Genomic DNA, 20252 nt, shown 5'->3' on the forward strand with positions numbered 1-20252 from the left:
ATGTATAAACCATGAACGGTTTTCCTTTTATGTAAAGATAATCCTAACCATTCAAAAGATGACTTACAATCTAGACCGTTCATTACCCAATGACTGGAAACTAGAGTAAATGGGTCACTAATATTAGTACGGATTATCTATTGAACGGTTCAGATCTTCCTTTAGCATGCCCAAACCAGCTGAGTATGAATTAGCTTCAGTAGTCCGCAGAATGTTGGAACACCAAGAACAAGAATAGAAATACAATGAGGCTTTAGAACGTGACAGGCAAGCTTCACAACAGAGAGAGAGAGAGAGAGAGAGAGAGGTCGGTTTTAAGGGATTTGAGTCATTGGGTTTCTCTTGGAGCTTTTTTCCTAACTGGGGTTTTTGTATTTTCTCAGTCTTTGATCGTATTAAGCTGTTTTTCAGATCTTTCTGAGGAAGAAATCTGCAGGAAGGAGCTGTTTTCTGATCTTGGTAGCTGAGATTTTCTCTCATCTCGATTCATACGTCTCTATCACTCAACAAGAAGGTATTCTCTTCAGCTGGGCTCTTGTTTTGTTTTTTCTTTTTGGGCTTCCTTCTTACAGATCTCTCAGATTAAAAGACTAGCTGTTTTTGAGGTTTTTTCCAGCTGGGTTGCTGTTTTTTCCTCTATTCTTTCGATCACTGATCTCTGAAATTTCAAAACCCAAGCTGTTTTTCTGAATTGGGTCGTCTGGAATTTTGGTTTTTGTTTCAAATCCCTAGAGATTTCGTAATCTGAAAGGAAAATATCATAATTTTTTGGTGATCAGATGGAAGAAGAGTTGGAAACGGCATCGGGTTCGGATGAGAGATCTCTTCCTGAGAAGAGAAAGCAAAAGAATGCAAAGTTCGTGCTCAAGATTAAGAATCTGAAATCCTATCAGCGGCATGGATGTGATGACGATGTCGGCTTCGCCAGAAAGGATTTGGATTGTCGTGTGAGAGCTGGCGGTTCTGATCGAGTAGACAATTTCCAGCTCAAGAATGATCGAGATAATGATTTTGCAGATGATGCTGACAATGTAGCCGATGAAAAGCTCGATGAAAGAGAGAACGATCAGTTAATGTCGTCCACTGAGAAAAAATTCATATGTTCGGTCTGCGAGAAGAAGTTCATGTCTATGAAATCGCTCTCCGGTCACATGAGATGCCATCCAGATAGGCCATGGAGAGGAATTCACCCGCCGTTGATCTTTAAAAACAGCTCATCTCCAGCAGGATCCGATTCTGCAGGCAGGAATTTGGATGATCAGGTCGATTCAGATACGATGACGGAGAGCTCTGCTTCCGATCACTTACGATCACTGTCCAGCTGGCCTGTGACTGCAAGAAGACCGAGGAAAGTTACAGTCCCTGTCGCAGCTGCAGAGAATCCGAATTTAAATGAAGAACTGCAGGAATCAATCGCCGACGCTGTATATAATCTGCTGATGCTTTCAAAGGGAGATCCTCTTGAATTGTCCTCAGTTAAGAAGAAGAAAAGGAAGGTGGGAGATGAGGAATTCAGAGCTGAAAACAGAGAATTCTTGTTGAAGAAGACAGAAATCGATGTTTTGAGAGATGGGTGTGATCCTAAATTGATGAATTTGGATTCTAAGTTGGAAAATTCAGATGGGTTCTGTGATGAAGACCAGAACAGTGAGGAATCAGAGAGTAAGAACATGAACTACAACAGACCAATGAAGAAGCTGAATTATGGGTCGAATGTAATTAAGAAGAAGATAATGAAGAAGCAGAGAAAGATCAGAGCTTTGAAGACAGTTCCCGACGAGCTTCTGACCGAATCGAAGAAGAAACTGGCAGCAGCACGGCGATACTATTGCAGCACTTGTAACAAGAGCTTCTCTACTCATCAAGCATTGGGTGGGCACAGAGCCAGCCACAAGAAAGGGAAGAACGACGTCGGCGGCGATCTCGAATACGACGGCAATACGATCATAGCTGCCGATTACTCAGGTGGCTCGCCGCGGTCCCATGATCAATTGCCAAAGCCAGCTGCATCACTTCACCAGTGCAAGATCTGTGATAAGTCCTTCCCCTCAGGTCAGGCCCTCGGTGGCCACCAGAGGTGCCATTGGAGTGGCCACCCCGAGCCGCCGGCGAGCTCGATCACGTCACAGGATGATGAAACGAAGGCAGGCCGCCGATCGGCTGCATTACAGGACGATGGAACGAAATCAGGCCACCGGATTCTTGAATTCGACCTCAATGAGCTGCCGCCGATGATCACAGATGATGATGATCAGACAATGGGCCTTGATCAGGAGTATGTATCTCACTAACACAATTCAGTAAGTGAAATTCATTACTAGAATTGAGTAATTTGGGTCTGAAAAATCCTAATTTTGGGTTTTGAGTTCTGTTTTCTCTGTTCTAATTACAAATATGAGTGTGTGTAGGGGTGCAGTTCAATAGCAGTGTGAAACAATTTCTCTGTTTTTTTTTTTGAAGTCCTTTATTTGGAGGGTATTCTTGTCATTTTGTCATTCAGCAGCTGTGTGATGAAAAGAAGATCCAACGGCTCTGAAAGGTGGACAGGATATTGTAAAGAAGCTCTATGTACATAGACTTTTGGCTTTGCTATGAATTGGAAGTTGAAAATATAGCATTTTATGATAAATGCTTCAGCACTCTCAAGTGCACCCTAAGTTATGGTGCTCCTAAGTTGATTTGGTCCACTCTAATTATCAGATCGATGAATCTGAACCGTCTATTAAATCCAGAATACATTTCCTGAACTACCATTTAAAATTTTCACCAATTGGATGATCTGATCCAAGCCATGGATGGGATAGCTACAAGTGCCTAAGAAAAGTGATTCTTTAAAATCATAAGCAATCCATGATATGGCATAGCAAAATTGTTGGTGGGGCCTACTTTGGTTTAAACAATCTTGACCTTCCATCCATTGATCAATGGCTAATATCTGTCGGATTGATGTGAAGTTTGCATGGTAGCCATTGAAATTTGGGTTGGACCTATTGAAGACTCTGAATGAATGGATTTGACTGTCTGTTGGTTCCAATGCAACAAGGAGCACTGTAACTTGTATTGCTCTGGACCACTGGAGCATATCTCTTTGATAATATAATTTTTAATTTGGGGAATTGATATTTCACCCACATAAAGTTGAAGATTCCAACCCTCTTTTCTCAGTTTCTTGAATGACTAGATTTCCCTTATCTGGGTGGGGCCCACTTGAGAATTTCAAAGGGGTGGAAGGAGCTTCCCTGACTAGTGTAAGTCTTGGAAAGCTTATCTTATGGTTTGCCACCATACATTCCCACCTATATTTGTTATAAGATATATCTCGGGGCATGTTTGAGTGATCCAAACCGTTGATTTCATGGGCCTCATTGTTCTGATGATGGATATCAAAAAAGAGTATTTCACCCATTGATCATTTATGAATATGGATAATCTCCTTAACTGTTGTTTCTTGGGCCACTGATTGAAAGTACGAGATCTTACCATCTCGAAAAAAATTTATGCAGCCACCATCAGCCGTCTATCTACTCAAGATCAATGGTTTGGATCACCTGAAAGTGACCCTAGATTCAGTGGCTGTATTCATGTGGTATCCTATCACAGTACATCTTCTTTTTTCTTCTTTTTTTCTGTCATTGAATATGTTGCTTTGAATATGGACCGCTCCATAGCAGTCAATTTCCGGACGATTTTCCATTCGTTGAAAACTTCAAAGTCATCCTCCAGCAGCTATGTATCTCATCATCAATGGTTTAGATCACTCAGCTAGTGGGCCTAAGAACAGATAATCACACAGGATGACCAAATTGCCTTTGTAAGGGAATAGACATTAACAATTCAGCTATGTATCTCATCATCAACGGTTTGGATCACTCAGCTTGTGGGCCTAAGAACAGAGAATCACCCAATGACCAAATTGCCCTTGTAAGGGGATAGACATTAACAATTCAGTGTATCAGCAAATACCAATGTGGTGGAGGTAGAAAATCAGGATATGGGTATCTTGTAATTGACCAAATTACCCTTGTGGGGTGGGCCCGTCTAACCACTTTTGGGGGGTGAAAGGTAACAATTCCCTAGGGTCAAACCCCACTTGGGTTTTTTATAATGCCCAATTTACCCCTATAGGTTGGGCTCATCTAGCCATGTTAGTGGGCCAAAAGTAACAATTCTCTGATCTTAATGAGGACATGTATGGAAACCTTGCAATGCACCTAGTTGCATTTGGACTAGTTTGCATCCACATCATCTATCTGAACCGTCCATAATGTCCAGTCTACTCTTCTCTAACTATTCAATAAAAATCACAGCAATCGGATGGTCCTAGAGACCTATCCATAAAGAACAATATTGTCCGTCAAATGATTGATTCCACTAAATGGATGGTTACGATGATCCGATCATTGTGATTTTTGGAAGGTTGCATAAGAAGAGTAGGATCAACCTAATGGACGGTCCAGATTGATGATGTTGATGATAACATTTACAAAATCAACTAGGTGAGTGGAAAAGCTTAGATACACATAGCCTAGATTTTTTCTTGTAGGAACATTGCACACATGTAGTGGTGGAGCATTGAGGTCCTAAATTTTTTTTTGTAATGGCCAATTTGCCCCTTTGGAGTGGGCCCACCTGACCATTTTTAGTGGGCCAAAAGTTACAAATCCCTAATCACAATTAAGTGTGTGAACATTGCACATGTGTGGTGGAGGTTCCCAAAAGAAGAAGATATGAGGGTAAGGTCAAGAACTGCCCACCAAGCAGTTTCCTACTTTTCTTGAAAGTGTCCTTTCCTTTCCAGGAGTTTTGTGATGAGATTAGGGGTGATTTGATGGCATTTGTATGGCTATGCCCCCACCAACAGGAAATTACTGTAGGAGGAAGATATGTGGGGCCCATCAAAATATATGGTAGAATTCGAACCATTTAAGTGTAACATATTAAGATCATTTGGGAGCATGTATTCAATGGTAATTAGTGTGAATCAGTAAAGTTAGTGCATTTAAGATAGTGTATTTGGTGTGAATTAGAATCGGATTCACACCAAAATCACATCCATTTCAATTTGCATGGATTCCCATGCATATCAAATGCACGCTTCCAAACAATTCATGTTCAATTGAGATAGATCATCTACCCTTGAAACATTCATAGGCCATGGAAGTTTTCAATCTAATTAATATTTGATCTAATAAATGGTTTGGATGGCATATAAGCATCATGGTGGGAGCGCGTGTGGTCTACTTAGGTTTTAAATCTGCCTCGTTTTTTGAATGGTGTGCTTAAATTAAGCTGTAGAAACAGATGGATGGTGTAGATTTCTCACTGACATCATCTTGGTGGGCCACACGTTGCTTGTCTACAGCAACTTCTATTTACGGAGATGGATGGTGTTTGTAATACTGTGTGATACTGAGAAGGATGGTGTTTGTAGTACTGTGTAATACTTTGCCAAGTAGATGCTACTGTAGGTGAAATATGCAAGATCTGAGCAATCCATCAAGTGGGCCACACTCAATAGATTTCCTATACGGAAACTCTGGAAGTTTCGCTCATCAGATACGCCACAGAGAAATAAAATAAATGAATGGTAAGAAAAATTATATTTTATCCTTTCATTTGTGGCACATTTATTTAGTAAAGTGGTCATTTTTTTGGATGATAACATTTACACGATATGGCCCACCTGATTGACTGTTTGGATCTTCCACATGTTTCTGATTTCTTATCTTACCAGATGCAGTTGCGTGTAGATAGGGTGCACGTGTGTGTACTGATCCGGTAGAATTCCTGTATTAGTGGGATTGAATCTCTTTGGTATTTGGAAACCGAGATTTACTAAATCCACTGACTTATAGGACTCAGCTACATGCATGCGACCACACGTGCTGATATCTCACATGCGTGATAGCATTGATTATACTAAATCTTTCTTGTAACCGTTCAATCTTTTTCCGGTGTTATGTGGTATACCTTAGGAGTCAACCGGCCCTATTTTCGGCCAGATGATCTGGATAGGATGGGCCACGGAATAGAAGGCTTGGATCTCGCCAAATGTAGTTGGATGTGATCGCTCTACGGAACCCACAGGAAGAGATGATGGAATGATGGTAACCGTCCATCTGCTCAGCACTACCATGGATGGGCTTTTGGTGTACTCTTTTGAACAGTGGCCCATCCGTAACAGTTCCCGTAAGATGAACGGTTCTGATCATTCAACCATTAGTGCATGCCAGCTGAGATTTAGAAAGATTGTATCTGTCCGACTTACGTGAGTATTCATAGAGTCTTTGATGACTCGGCCGAGTCAGTCAAACGAGTTGTAAAACGAGTTGACCCAGTAAAGTCAAGGTCAACGCATGAGAATCACACGCATTCTTTTCAAAGTCCGGGAAAGTCTTTGGAAAACTTTCAAGATCAGACGACTCGAGCCTGAGTTAATTAGGGTTGCATTGTCTACGGTGGGGCCCACTGATCAATGGAGTGTAGCTCGAAAATCACGTTGATTCAAACGATTCTGACCGTCTGTTTGGTGGTTACTATAAAAGGGGACACCGTGATATTGGACCACCATCCAACCCGTCTATTAGATGGGTCCCCACATTTTAGGCTTGGGTTCCAAAAATCATCCTGATCTATTACTCAGGTGGGCCACACCAAAGGGAAATGTGGGGATATTGGGGAGAGGGACCACCAATATAAATAAATTCCAGATGGAAGCTGTGGTCCACCGTGCTGCGTATACGCCACCAACCCACTCATCAGGTGGGTCCCACAAGGATAAAGGGACGAACTGAGACTTGGACCACTCCAAAGCTCAGGTGGAGCAAAATCACGTGAATACCTATAGTTCAGGTGGGCCACACCACAAGGAGCAGTTGGGAGGCGACGCCACACCAATAAAATCTTCCCTAATGTATATATCGAATCTAATCCATCCATCAGGTGTGTACCATTAGGATGAAGGGGCAAACCAAAATATCAGGCCATTTCAATACCCACGTGGGCCACACCATGTGAATTCATAGATCTTAGCCATGACTTTATAATGTTCTCTATCTTGTGGCCCACCTAAGTTTTTTATCAGCCTGAATTTTGGTTTCTAATGTGATCTTGATGGGGAGAACACAATGGACGGAGTGGATCAGATGAATAGTTATCTTGGGTCCCAAAATTGCATAAAGGTGAGCATGAGGAAGGGGGAACAAGATGGACGGACGGGAAGGATCTGATGTACGGTTGACGTGGGGCCCACAACATGCCTTCAGAATGTTTTCTTTCAGATTGTACTTGAAAATATGGTAATCTTAGAACGTACAATGCTACTAAAAACTGGTTGTAGGTTAATTTCCCATACAACTGCTTGCAGGTGTACAAGCATTTCATGTGCATACAAAAGGAAATATTTCCGAGTCACTCGGTAGTGACAGACTGAGTCACTCACAATCCCATCACCGAGTCGACCACATCCAAACCTACAGCATCTGGCACACGTGCTTAACATTCAAGTCGTGCATGAGGTGGGTCCCACCTTGTAGATGACCTGGAGAAAAGATAAACGGTGTAGGAATCACCCAGACTCGTCGGTTTGATCTGATTCGATCTGGTGAATATTTCAGTAGAAATTACCAATTAATTGAGCAATGGACAATCTACACACTCAGGCCCACGGAATGAACGGTTTGGATGGCTATGTAGATCAGCCTATCAGCTTAAAACAGCTCATCATACATGTGCCAGGGTAAGGTACACCCATCTCTCCAGAGCAAGCATGGCAGGATGGATAATCAATCTGGACCGTCCATCTAGTTCCCCATACTTCAGATGAAAAATAAATCAAACTAAAGTTAATTACGATTATCCCATCCGTCCATAACTTCCCCTAAAATTGATGGTCCTGAAGAAATATTTTAAACTACATGATGGGTAAGAAAAATTGGATCTTAATCACAGATCATCCATCACAGGTCCATAAAGATGGACGGATCTGATTGATGCATCATCTTCCCAATGAGTGCACTTCAGAGAGATAGATCTACCATAATCCAGTGCTCCGCGATCTACCTTATCATCCCCACCTTATAAATGTATGTTGACATCTTCTCGTGAGCTCTTGAAAGCAATGCTTGTACGAATCATTTGACTTTTTATCCATTTTTCACCTTTCTCATGCCGCATCTCTAACTTCCGGTACACATCCCACGCCCATGTATAGCCTCATCATACTCCCGTTTTCAGTTTTATCCAAGTGGGTCCCATGATCAAGTGATCTATACTTTCAATACATCTTTGGGCCACTGATCCTAACCCTTCATTCATTTACTTTACCAGTAAGAATTGAAAGACAACGTTCCCTATTGCATTGAGGAAAAGCCCAAGATATGTGGTTACGATCATCTGATTTTGGAGATTCTTAAGGAATAGTTAATATAATATGGGTCCGAATATATCAACGGTCCAGATCATTTAAATGTGGACTCCACAAGTGTAAACTAAAGCCTGAGGGTAGCGTGTGTTACGTACAGCCGAGTTTACAATACTTCCCTTCAATTCTTATTGGAGGTTTGGTGAGCCCTCACGGTGTGGCAGGTAGGCCATGCACTCCACGAATCTGCAAATGTGGCACACGTGTGTGAGATCTGATCCGTCCAATAAGTGGTTGCCACCATCTGTAAAGAATACGCAATTCATGTGTGTAAAATGCAGCCCATGTACACGCCTCTACGTGTGCCAGAGTGGAACAAGTGTGCAAAATTCAAGCTATCCATCATGTGGGCCACAATATTAGATATCAATGAACGGCTTAGAAAAAATTGACCTTTGTTCCTTTTCACATAAAGTGTAGTCCCAGTGATGAGTGGGACTGCCCAATTGATAGGGGATGGAATCTACACGGTGAGGCCCACCTGATGGATGGCTTGGATGATAGATCTTGCACGTCTAGATGTGTTGCATGTGCAGGTTTAGCCTTTGGCTTTACTTTACGCTATTAAACTTGATCCGAGGGCTGGGCTTGAGCTTGAAATCTACATTTAGAACTTGATCAAGGGCCAGTAATTAATAACTTAGTGAATAAAGCCCAGTCCATTGCTCCGGCGCATGTTTCATGAGACAGGTATTAGTAAGTAGATTATAAAATTATATACTAATATTTAAGAAAGTTATTATTATAATATGATATAATGGATCCCATTTTAAATTAGTTAATGATATATCAATGCACTGATTTAAGTCCAGACATATATTAGATAATTGAATGATATATATGATTGGTTGATAAATAAACTTATTTTAAAAGGGCATGATACTAATCATAAACCAAACTACTTGTATATCTAGCATGTATGTAATTTATTTCTAACTTGTAGGGTCGGCTTTAGACAGACTTAATCTAACTCACTCTATCTTAGCATTGGCCTAGCCTTTTTTGAGCCTTGCCCTAGCTTGATTCATCGACACCCTATTCATAAAAATGTAGTTATTTGACTATTCATTAGGTGAAATTGTAATAATTAGACAATCCTATCTATTTGCTCACAAACATTCAAATGGAGTACTATAGAAGAGGATATCAGCCATCATTGATAGATAATCTTCCTATCTATTTTGTTTTGAGCATACTCTATCCATGGTGGGACCAATCTAGTGAATGACCTAGATCATGACCCCCGTTGGTTATATACATCATAAAGGGCATGTTTGGACATATTTATGCAAGAAAGTTTTCAAAGAGAAGGGATTTTCATGCATTGACTTCATAAAAATATATAATTCAAATGTTTTCTTCCAAAGGATGATAGAGCATCTTTTTTATCTAGCGGAAGATAAGATGAGATTTGTTAAAGTACATCCAAATATATAACCTAACATGAATTAGTTTCTGACCCTAAAAGCCATGTAAGAATCAAATACCCGTCTTACCTAGTTTAAAATGGCTCATAAATCTTTAACGTCCAAAGAGAGGAGAAAGGTTACTAGTTGCCAGTTGCAACTACCATGATGGATGGCGTGGTTAGAATTATGGAACCAAACTTCTATTTTAGAATCATAAGTAATATAAAGTGGGATTTATCAAATAAACAGCTCAAGATAATAATTGAACCTATTTTTTATATTAAATATTGCTCCGTCCATTTTCCATGCTATTGATCATATGCTTAGATTATCTGATTGGCATGATTTTTATACCATTGTTTTTCCTAATCATACAAAAGAATGTTTAGTCTGGATTGATGATCGGGAAACCTACATGTCACTTAAGCAACAATCCCATGAAGGTGGAGACATTAGTATAACCCATTAAACATATAGATAAATGATTTATTTTAACTTTAAAATAATATTTGTATTAAAATGACAAGAAAACAAAAAAAATGCTTCTTCTTTTCTTTTTCTTTTTTTTAATCTCACAATCTTATTGCAAATTTGCAATAGTATCATTTGATTCATGTTCAGTGAAATATCGAAAGATCTTAAATATATCAGTGATATTTATGAAACAACAAGATATTAGTCTTTTATATAATTGATTACATGGGAGTTCAAAATGAGAAATGATCACATGCAATGGCTATATGTGAACTTCACATCTATCTATTCTTTTCCTACTAACATATCACAAGTACGGAGTATTTAATCCATGAAAAAGATGGGCCACACCATGATAATCACCTAAAATGCAAATTAGTCTGATCCACTCATTGGGTGGTGGGACCAGTACAATGACTCAAACTATCTATTTTCCATTGATTTGATGTTGGGTCCCACTCAGTAAGTAGATCAGCCTAATTTTTGGACCATGCGATCATCATGGTTTGTGGCCCACCTTTTCGTTAGTCAGGCATCCCATATATGGCAGACTGAGTGGAGATACCTCGTTTCAACACTTGAGGTCTTGGTATCGATCCCTAGCGGGGGTAGCTAACACGAGTGTGTGTACCGACATGGGCGTTTACTAACAAGCTAACCGGAAAAAAAAAAAAAAAAAATATCCCATATATGAGACAGTGCATCGGGGGGTCCCGGCCACAACCGGTGTACCCAGTGTCATTCCTCTTCCCATTGAAGTGCAGTACCTTCGGATGTGATGCGGGGTCAACTAGATTCGACCAATAACATCAACCACGATAATTATTCATTTCTCATTCAAAATATGCTGAAATTTAAAATACATTACTTTCTAAATTTCTTTAGCTTTGTCATTCTCTTGACTAAATAGAATGGTTGAATTCAAAACGCGTTTGGCACTTCCGGAAATTGCAAATTTTCTGTTCTTTCATTGGATTTAGTTTGATTTTTTTGAGTTTTGATAAGCTTATGACAATTTAGATTAGGTGTCTGTTAGGAAACTGACTACAGAAAATCCAACCCTATGTTACGCATTACCAGCAGAAGATTCCAAATTGCGTACAAGACCTTTTGATCAATGGATCTGATTTTTTTTAAAACAGTATTGACAAAATCAACATACCTGCTTTGCAAAATATTCACAAAAAATGCAAGTCTATTAATTAAGATTAGGACATGAGAATTATCAAAAGGGTTGAATTTTATTAAAAAGACTCATAACACAGAAGTAGATTTGATTGGTCACAAAGCCTTGATCTAGTGGGGCCCACTATAAATGGACCATGCTTGAAAATCTCCAAGATTGAAAGAACCTATCCATCCATCATTTGGGTGTGGTCCATCTAAGAAGCATGAAAGATCTATGTCCAGTTTGTGAAACCATGGTCCCACTAGCTCATTGATCTTTGACTAAATGCTAATGGTGGTTGTGCTTCTTCCTCAACCGTCCATTTTGTAGGCAGCTGATCAAAGGGTCAGAATATTTCAATCTAAGATACCTTTTGGCCCAATCCCATCCAGTATTGAGCCTGTCAGATAAACGGTTTGGATCTCAAAATGAGCAACATAACAACCTTTCAAGAGGAAGTAAGGATATTTTATTATTCATGGCTTTTAATTAATTCAAACTAACCTGTCCAGATAATAGATACCAGTTTAGATGTATCATGAACGAAAAAAAATTAAAATACACTTATTCTATTATATAAATATTGGATTGGTGGACATTTATTGGATTTAAAGATGAAAAATACCCAACGGTCTCAATTCAATGAACAAGTGACCACAAATCAGAGGTCAGAATTGCTAAACCAATTTGATTTTGGGATTTTGAGTTGAATACATTGGGTCCCACAACTCAACAGGTTGAAGTGCCAGAATATCAAGGGTCATCTTTTGCCAGAGTATTAAATAACTCCCCCTTGCTTTTGTCTTTAGGGCACCCATGTGGAGATACCACATAAATGCTTATGTGTAAAACGGGGAAGCGAACCTCTGTGGGGCCCACATGATGTGTGTTTCATATTCACACCATAATGGCCATCAAATCAATGGTTAAGGGTACAAAAAGTGATTGGTCCAAAATTCAAAAGTATGGGAAAAGATTGTTTCCTGGAAAAGTTTGTTTTCATGAAAGCATGGAAATGAAAAGTAAACACTCTTTCTAATGTTAGTTTATTAATAAGATTTTCTTAAGAAATTTGGGTATGTTTCTAAATAAATTGCTAAAGTAATGTTTTCTAGATTGCTTCATCCACTCTGTCCATCTGGTGTGGCTACCAATGTTTATTATACAACTAAAAATTGAGGTTTATCTAAAACTCAAGTAGGCCACGTCATCTTAGACAATTCAAAATCACACCTAAATTAATAGCGCTAACTTGTAGAATGACCGATCATCTTGATGATGGGCATCGCTTGAAAGGTTTGGATGAAATATAGACACTATGGTAGGCCCAACACAAACCCATGAAAAGCATTTTCTCTCCGTTGTGTATGTAGTGTGGGCCACTTGAGTTTTATATCGGGGCTCATTTTCTTGGGCACAGTTTCCGGTGGTTTTGTGACTGTGGGGCCCACTATAATGTATGTGTTTTATATCCATATCATCCTTTCATTTTTTTCAGATCATTTTAGGGCATGAGCACAAAAAGGAAGTAGCTTTCGGTGGTTTTGTGACCGTGGGGCCCACTATAATGTATGTATGTTATATCCATATCATCTTTCCATTTTTCTGGTTCATTTTAGGGCATGAGCACAGAAATGAAGTAGCTTTAAGTGGTTCAATGATTGTGGGGCCCACTATAATGTATTTGTTTTATATCCATTTCATCCTTTTTCCAGTTCATTTTAGGGTATGAGCACAAAAATGAAGTAGCTTTCAGTGGTTCAGTGACCATGGGCCCCGCTATAATGTATGTGTTTTATATCCATGCCATCCTTCCATTTTTCTAGTTCATTTTAGGGCATGAGCACAAAAATGAAATAGCTTTCAGTAGTTCAATGACTGTGGGCCCACTATAATATATGTGTTTTATATCCGTGTCATCCTTTCATTCTTCCTACAAAAATGAAGTAGATTCAATTCTCGTATGGACCACACTACAAGAAATAATAGTAATTCAACTATCACCATTAAAAACTTTTTGGGGGCCACGAAAGTTTTGGGTCAAGCTAATATTTGTGTTTTCATTTCATCCAAGTTAGATAGCAAATAAATGTTATGGTGGGCCATAGGAAGTTTTAAATGGTAGGCATTCAATCATCATTTTTACCATAGTGTGGTCCACCTGAGATTTAGATCTGCTTCATTTTTAGGCTAATGCACTAAATGAACTGACAAAATGAATGGACGGTATAAATATAAAACATATACATCACAGTGGACCCCACAGTCCGAGAACCACCCAACTCGGTGGTTTTCCGGATCTACCAAAGTCGGTCCCATTTTAAACCCCCGAAGTGGATTTTCTATACAAAGCACGGTTGTGCCCACACCTAGTCAGCGAAAGTTAGCAGGTCGCTACCTAAGAATGCCTTTTTGAAAAGGGGATTTATTTAATACTCTCGCGTTATATGATTCTTGATACACAGGCACTTGGAAATGGTACACATGGCATGTGATAACGAAATTAAACCGACTAAATTATAGGACCACTCATTACTATGTTACAATTTTAAAACTAGATTAGCTGAACAATCCTAACCTTTGATCCGTGGACACTTTTTCTTTTAAATAAGATCGTAGGACACTTTATTGTCAACCGTCCAATAAATGTCCAACAACATGGTAGGTAGATAATCAAACCAGAAGAATTTTTACTTTCATATTTTATATAAAATGGTATACGTATATTAGATAATCAATTACTATGATGTCACCAAGTTTTGTGGGCCCTACCATGATGTATATATTATATCCACACCATCCATCCATTTTGTGAGATTATTTTAGATTGTTGACCAAAAAATAAGGCAAATCCAAAGCTCATGTGGACCACACCACAAAAAGTTGTGGGGATTGAACACCTACCGTAGAAACTTCTTGGAGGATGTGGAAGTCTTGGATGAAGATTATATTTATGTTTCACCTTCATCTAGGTCCGTGTGACCTTTTGAACGGGTTAGATGGCAAATAAACATCATGGTGGGCCCTAGGAAAGTTTCAAAGATGGATATCAATGCGGCTTGAGTTTTGGATCTACATCATTTTTGGCCTAATGCCCTAACATTATATCATAAAATGGATAGACGATGTAGATGTAACACATATATCATGATAGGGCCTACAGAACTTGGTGATGTCAACACCCTATTTATGAAGGAGTGTTAGTAAGAAAACAAATTAGAAATTTGGAAGGAAATTTTCAAGAATGGAAATATAATTTCTTAACCTTCTGGATCCCTTCTGCCTTAAATAATAATAATAAATTTTTTTTTTAAAGGAAAAGATATTTCTCTCTAAACTCCTTTTCTTTTCCAATGTTTCACCTTATTCAAATAGCCCCTAAGTGAAAGTTTAGATCATGGAATTGTTAGATGGGTCAGCAATTTGGATGGTCTGGATTGCCATACAACAATCTCATGTTTGTGGTTGAAGAGTCTCCACCATGAGGATTAGGTGTTACCCAGGTAAAAACATTAGTAGATGATTCCATGACTGTCAGCCCACTTTAATGTATGTGTTGTATATTTATGTCATCTATCGGTTTTTTCAGCTCATTTTAAGACATGGTCTCCAAAATGTTTATTAAAACCCTAGGGGATAATGTTCATAGAAAGCCCACCATTATAAACTTTCTAGGACCTACCCTAATATTTATTTTCCATACAACCCTTTCGCAAGGTCGCATAGACTTAGATGGAGTGAAAACATAAATCACCATTTTTATTTATTTATTTATTTTTTTAGTTTCATTTTAGGGCTGAAGTGGTCCACATAGTAAGGATTGAATGTACACTATTAAAAGCTTTATGAGCCATTTAAAGTTTTTGACCTTACCAATGGATTGTAGGGCAAATAAATACTATGGTGGGCCTTAGGGAATTTTCAATGGTGGGTTTTTAACAAATATTATTTCCGGAGCCTTCTGAACATTTTTGGGAACATGCCCTAAAAGGAGTTGGAAAAATTGATGGATGGATGATGCGGATATATATAATACATTGATCAAGGTGGGCCCTACTATTTTAGTGAAACAACCACTAATGTGTTGCTCAGTAACCCTTGATCGGCTCCCTTCTAGGTATCTATCGAGGCTTCCCATCTGCATATGTAGGTCATAGTTTAATGATCCTAGATCATGGGGCTTGCAAATTGATGGCTAAGAAAAAGTCTTCCAATGCTCGACATTTGAGAAGAAAGTGTTGAAGATGGATATGTTAGGAATGAACAACAAGATCTACCAACATGGACCATGTGTGAAAGATCCGGGCGTTCAACATATAGGTTTAATCTTGTAATGGCCCACATACTAATCATGCCCTACCTCAACCAAGCCACACGTGTACGTTGAATCTATCATCCAATTTTCCCATAGAAGCGTGGTTTGCTTGAAGAGTGGACCATGTGATCTTTGTTTATGGCTGCTCTAGTGGACCATGTTTGACACTTTTTTTGTTTGGATCTTTGTGGTCACGTGTAGTGTGTGCGGGTAGAGGTGGGCATGGGACGACTCGATCCGGTTAACTCGACTTGTTTGACTCGACCCAAATCGAATGGGTGAGTCGGTCGAACTCAAACCGAATTGAGTTTGAGTTACCCAATAATTTGTCCCGACCCGACTCAAAACTCGATCCGATTAGACTCGACTCAATCCTACCCGACTCAACCAGACTCTCTAACCCTACCCCGACCCGAACCCAACCTCTCTCTCTCTCTCTCTCTATCTCTCTCTCTCTCATCCTCCTCCTCTTCCAAGCCTAACAACCAGCCACCACCATCACCCTCCTCCTTCTCCTCCTCTCCTCTCAACTCCCTCCCTCCCTCCCTCCCTTATCCTCCTCTTCCTCTTCCTCTTCCTCTTTCTCATCCTCTTCCAAGCTCGGCAACCAGCCACCCCATCACCCTCCTCCTCTCTCTCCTCTCCACCCCCTCCCTCCCTCATCTCTCAATCCGACTCAGTGCCAACTCGAGCTGACTCGGTACTTCTGACCGAATCAGACTTGGTCCGGATCAATCCAGGCCAGACCAAACTCGGATCGAGTCAGGCATGTTGGACTTGGTATCGAGTCGGATTGAGTTTGGGTCAGGTCTATTTCAAAACCGGATTGAGTCGAGTCAGCGCTAAATCAGTCCGACTCGACTAGATGCCCAACTTTACGTGCAGGTGTGTTATAAGTAATTATGCAGTTCCATTCGAAATGAACAATTTAACCCCAAGCGCCAATATTGGTAGATATGAGTACTGTGGCTGTATATGACCCCGCTTCTCTTCTTCACTTAAGACTTAGTTGAATTATTGTCACTCAGTCTTTCAAATTCTTCTACCAACTTAATAATAGTCGTACGTAGAGGTGGGCAGGATCCGACTTGAATCGTCGGATCCAATCCAACCCGAACCTAAAGTTAGGGTCAGGTCGGTCGAGTAGACCCACTCGGATCTGATGCCAAACTGAGTCGAATTCGGGTCATGTGGCAACTCGATCCGATCCGATCCGGAATCTGATCCGGTATGATCCGATACAGCTTAGCGTGGTGCGGCACCGCAGCTCAAGCCAACTTCCTCTCATTCCCTCCTTCTTTCTCTCCTCCTTTCTCTCCCGATTTCCTTCATCTCCTTCTTTCTCTCCTCCTTTATCTCCCTCTTTCTCTCCCGATTTCTCTCCTGTTTCCTTCCTATCACTAGAGCCTTTGGCTCAACTTGACTCAGCCTAGTCCGAATCGACCGAATAGAATCAACTCGATCTGACTCGGTTTCCCTAACCGAGTTGGACTTGGTTCAGGTCGGGCCAACACGGAATCGGTTCGGATCGAGTCAACCTTGTTGGACTCAGTCCCGAATCGGATCGAGTTCGAGTTAAGTATTTGCAAAAACCAGATTGAATCAAGTTGGACCTAATTTGGTCTGACTCGATGCCCACCTCTAGTTGTTCGTTTTGTAAAAAGTGCTCAAAATATCTTTAAAAATCTTTTTACATGCTATATTATATGAGTAAAACCACTCATGTCACTCCAAATCTATTATCCTAGAAATGACTAGAAATTGGGTAGGACATACCCTCTAGCAAGATTCCTATGTTAGTTTTACACCATTTAAAACTGGTTGCAACTTTTTAACTGTACACGTGTAAAGTTTGACAGAAATCCAGGCCACTCAAATCTCTTATCCAAGTGCAGGTGGTGCATAAATGAAAATTTTTATGAGAAGATAAATTTTAAACTTTGATTTTTTCCCTTTCTAATTAGGACCACTCATTTTTTACTTTCAAACATACCTTCGATAATAATTAATTGGATGGTTAGGATTGCTGGAGAGCTGATTACCATTTTTAAAACGGTGCTAAACTAGCATTCGAGCCCGTCCACCTTTGCATACTGTGTGGTTTCCCCACCTCCGTGGTATCAGGACTCTGTGGGACACACCATGATGCATATATTTTATCCAGACCGTCCATATGTTTTTTCAGCTTATTTTAGTGCATGAGCCCAAAATTGAAGCATATCCAAAACTTACATGGACCACACCACAAGATACAATGGTGATTGAAAACTTCCGTGGACCACAAAAGTGCTCCCAAAAGCTTTTTGATCAAGCTGATATTTGTGTTTTACCTTCCTTCAGATTTATATGACCTTATCAATAGGTTGGATGGCAAATACAAATCAAGGTGAGTGTCATTATCACTGCTGCTTCTATTGGTATGATCCACTTGAGCTTTAGATCTGTCTAATTTTCATACTCATACCATAAAATTATCTTTAAAAAAATGAATGGACAACAGAGATAAAAACCATACATCACACTAGGTCCCACAACCCTCTGCCTAGATGGTAGTGTGGATAGGACACAATCTGCTTCCAAAGTTTTGGATCAAGATGATATTTATTGTCCAATTCTTTGTGACCTTATTCATAGGTTGGATGACAAATAAAAATCACCGTGCGCCCTATAAAGGTTTTAACATTTTATATCATTAAATAGGTGAGGTGGTCATTATCAACCTTAATTTAATGATTTTGTAATCTGATCATGAGCCCCTTTTATGCGGTCCCCAAAATCATAGATGGGCTGGTTGGCCCTAATTATAGTGCTATGGTTCTTACTTAAGTACTTAAACCCCAGGTCAGGGGTTCGAGTACCCATAGGTGGTGAAAACCCACCATGGCATGAGTGTGTGGTGTGTGCATGCACGTGAATATATATATATATATATAGACACACACACACTTAAAAGCCACATACCTGACTTGAGTGGTGAAGAGTCTCTACCATGAGGATTCGGTGTTACCAAGGTAAACACATTAGTGGATGGTTCCATGACTGTAGGGCTCACTTTAATGTATGTGTTGTATATTTATGCCATCTATCTATTTTTTCAGCTCATTTTAAGACATGGTCTCCAAAATGTTCATTAAAAGCCCATGAGATAATGTTCATAGAAAGCCCACTATTATAAACTTTTTAGGACCCACCATAGTATTTATTTGCCATACAAGGTCACATAGACTTAGACGGAGTGAAAACACAAATCACCATTCTTTTTTCTTTTTTTCTTTTCCCAGTTCATTTTAGGGCTCAAGTGGTCCACATAGTAAGGATTGAATGCCCACTATTGAAAGCTTTATGAGCCTATTAAAGTTTTTGACCTTATCAATGGATTGTTGGGCAAATAAATATTATGGTGGGCCTTAGGGAATTTTCAATGGTGGGTTTTTAACAAATATTATTTCCTGAGCTTTCGATGAACATTTTTGGGAACATGCCCTAGAAAGAGTTGGAAAAACTTATGGGTGGATGATGTGGATATATACAACACATTGATCAAGGTGGGGCCCAGTGTTTTAGTGAAATAACCACTAATGTGTTGCTCCGGTAACCCTTGATCGGCTCCCTTGTGGATATCTACTGAGGCTTCCCATCCGCATACGTCGCCCATAGTTCAACGATCCTAGATCATGGGCCTACAAATTGAAGACTAAAAAAAAAAAGGTCTTCCAATGCCCCATATTTGAGAAGAAAGTGTTGAAGATGGATATCTTAGGAATGAACAATAAAATCTACCAACGTGGACCATGTGTGAAAGATCCGGGGCGTTCAACATATAGGTTTAATCCTGCAATAGGCCACATTCTAAACATGCCCTAGCTCAACCAAGCCACATGTGTACGTTGAATCTATCATCCAATTTTCCCAAAGAAGTGTGGCTTGCTTGAAGAGTGGATCATGTGATCATTGTTTATGGCTGCTCCAGTGGACCATGTTTGGCACTTTTTTTGTTTGGATCTTTGTGGTCACGTGTGGTGCGTGCGGATGCGTTATAACTAACTATGAAGTTCCATTCCAAATGAACAACTTAACCCCAAGTGTGATTATATGTAGATATAGGGTTGTACACGAATTGAGTTAGCTCCGTTACCTCGCTCGATTCAACTTGGTTCGAATTGAGTTGAGTTGAATTTTAGAGCTCGAAAAAATTTTTGAATCGAGTTCGAGTTTGCTCGAGCTCGACTCAACTCGGATTGAACCCAACTTAAATCAAACTCGGATTGAACCAGTTCAGTGACTCGGTTACTTTGATATTGATGTTGCTCACCAAGTGTTTGATGAAATGACTCAACAAAGTGTCGGCTGGTGGTAAGGAAGGTATGTTTCATAAAACAAATTCTTTTTTCTTGATTTTGATATTACCTACAAGGTGTTTGATGAAATACCTGTAAAACCATTTTTGGTGTTTTACATATAGTG

The 20252-nt window shown here is 39.7% G+C and overlaps 1 protein-coding gene across 1 annotated transcript; it reads left to right on the forward strand.

The window, feature by feature from the left end:
* Positions 1-287: 287 nt before the first annotated feature.
* On the forward strand, positions 288-2629 carry LOC131256056 (zinc finger protein ZAT4-like). Its single transcript, XM_058257085.1, has 2 exons — positions 288-514; positions 780-2629. Exon 2 carries the CDS (start codon positions 780-782, stop codon positions 2289-2291), a length of 1512 nt encoding a protein of 503 aa, XP_058113068.1. The 5' UTR covers positions 288-514; the 3' UTR covers positions 2292-2629.
* The last annotated feature ends 17623 nt before the right edge of the window (positions 2630-20252 follow it).

The sequence above is a fragment of the Magnolia sinica genome, chromosome 9, assembly GCF_029962835.1.
Source record: "Magnolia sinica isolate HGM2019 chromosome 9, MsV1, whole genome shotgun sequence".
NCBI lineage: Eukaryota > Viridiplantae > Streptophyta > Magnoliopsida > Magnoliales > Magnoliaceae > Magnolia > Magnolia sinica.

What these genes read in the sequence shown, in the direction of transcription:
- LOC131256056 (XM_058257085.1), top strand. Translation starts at nt 780, where the DNA reads ATGGAAGAAGAGTTGGAAACGGCATCGGGTTCGGATGAGAGATCTCTT.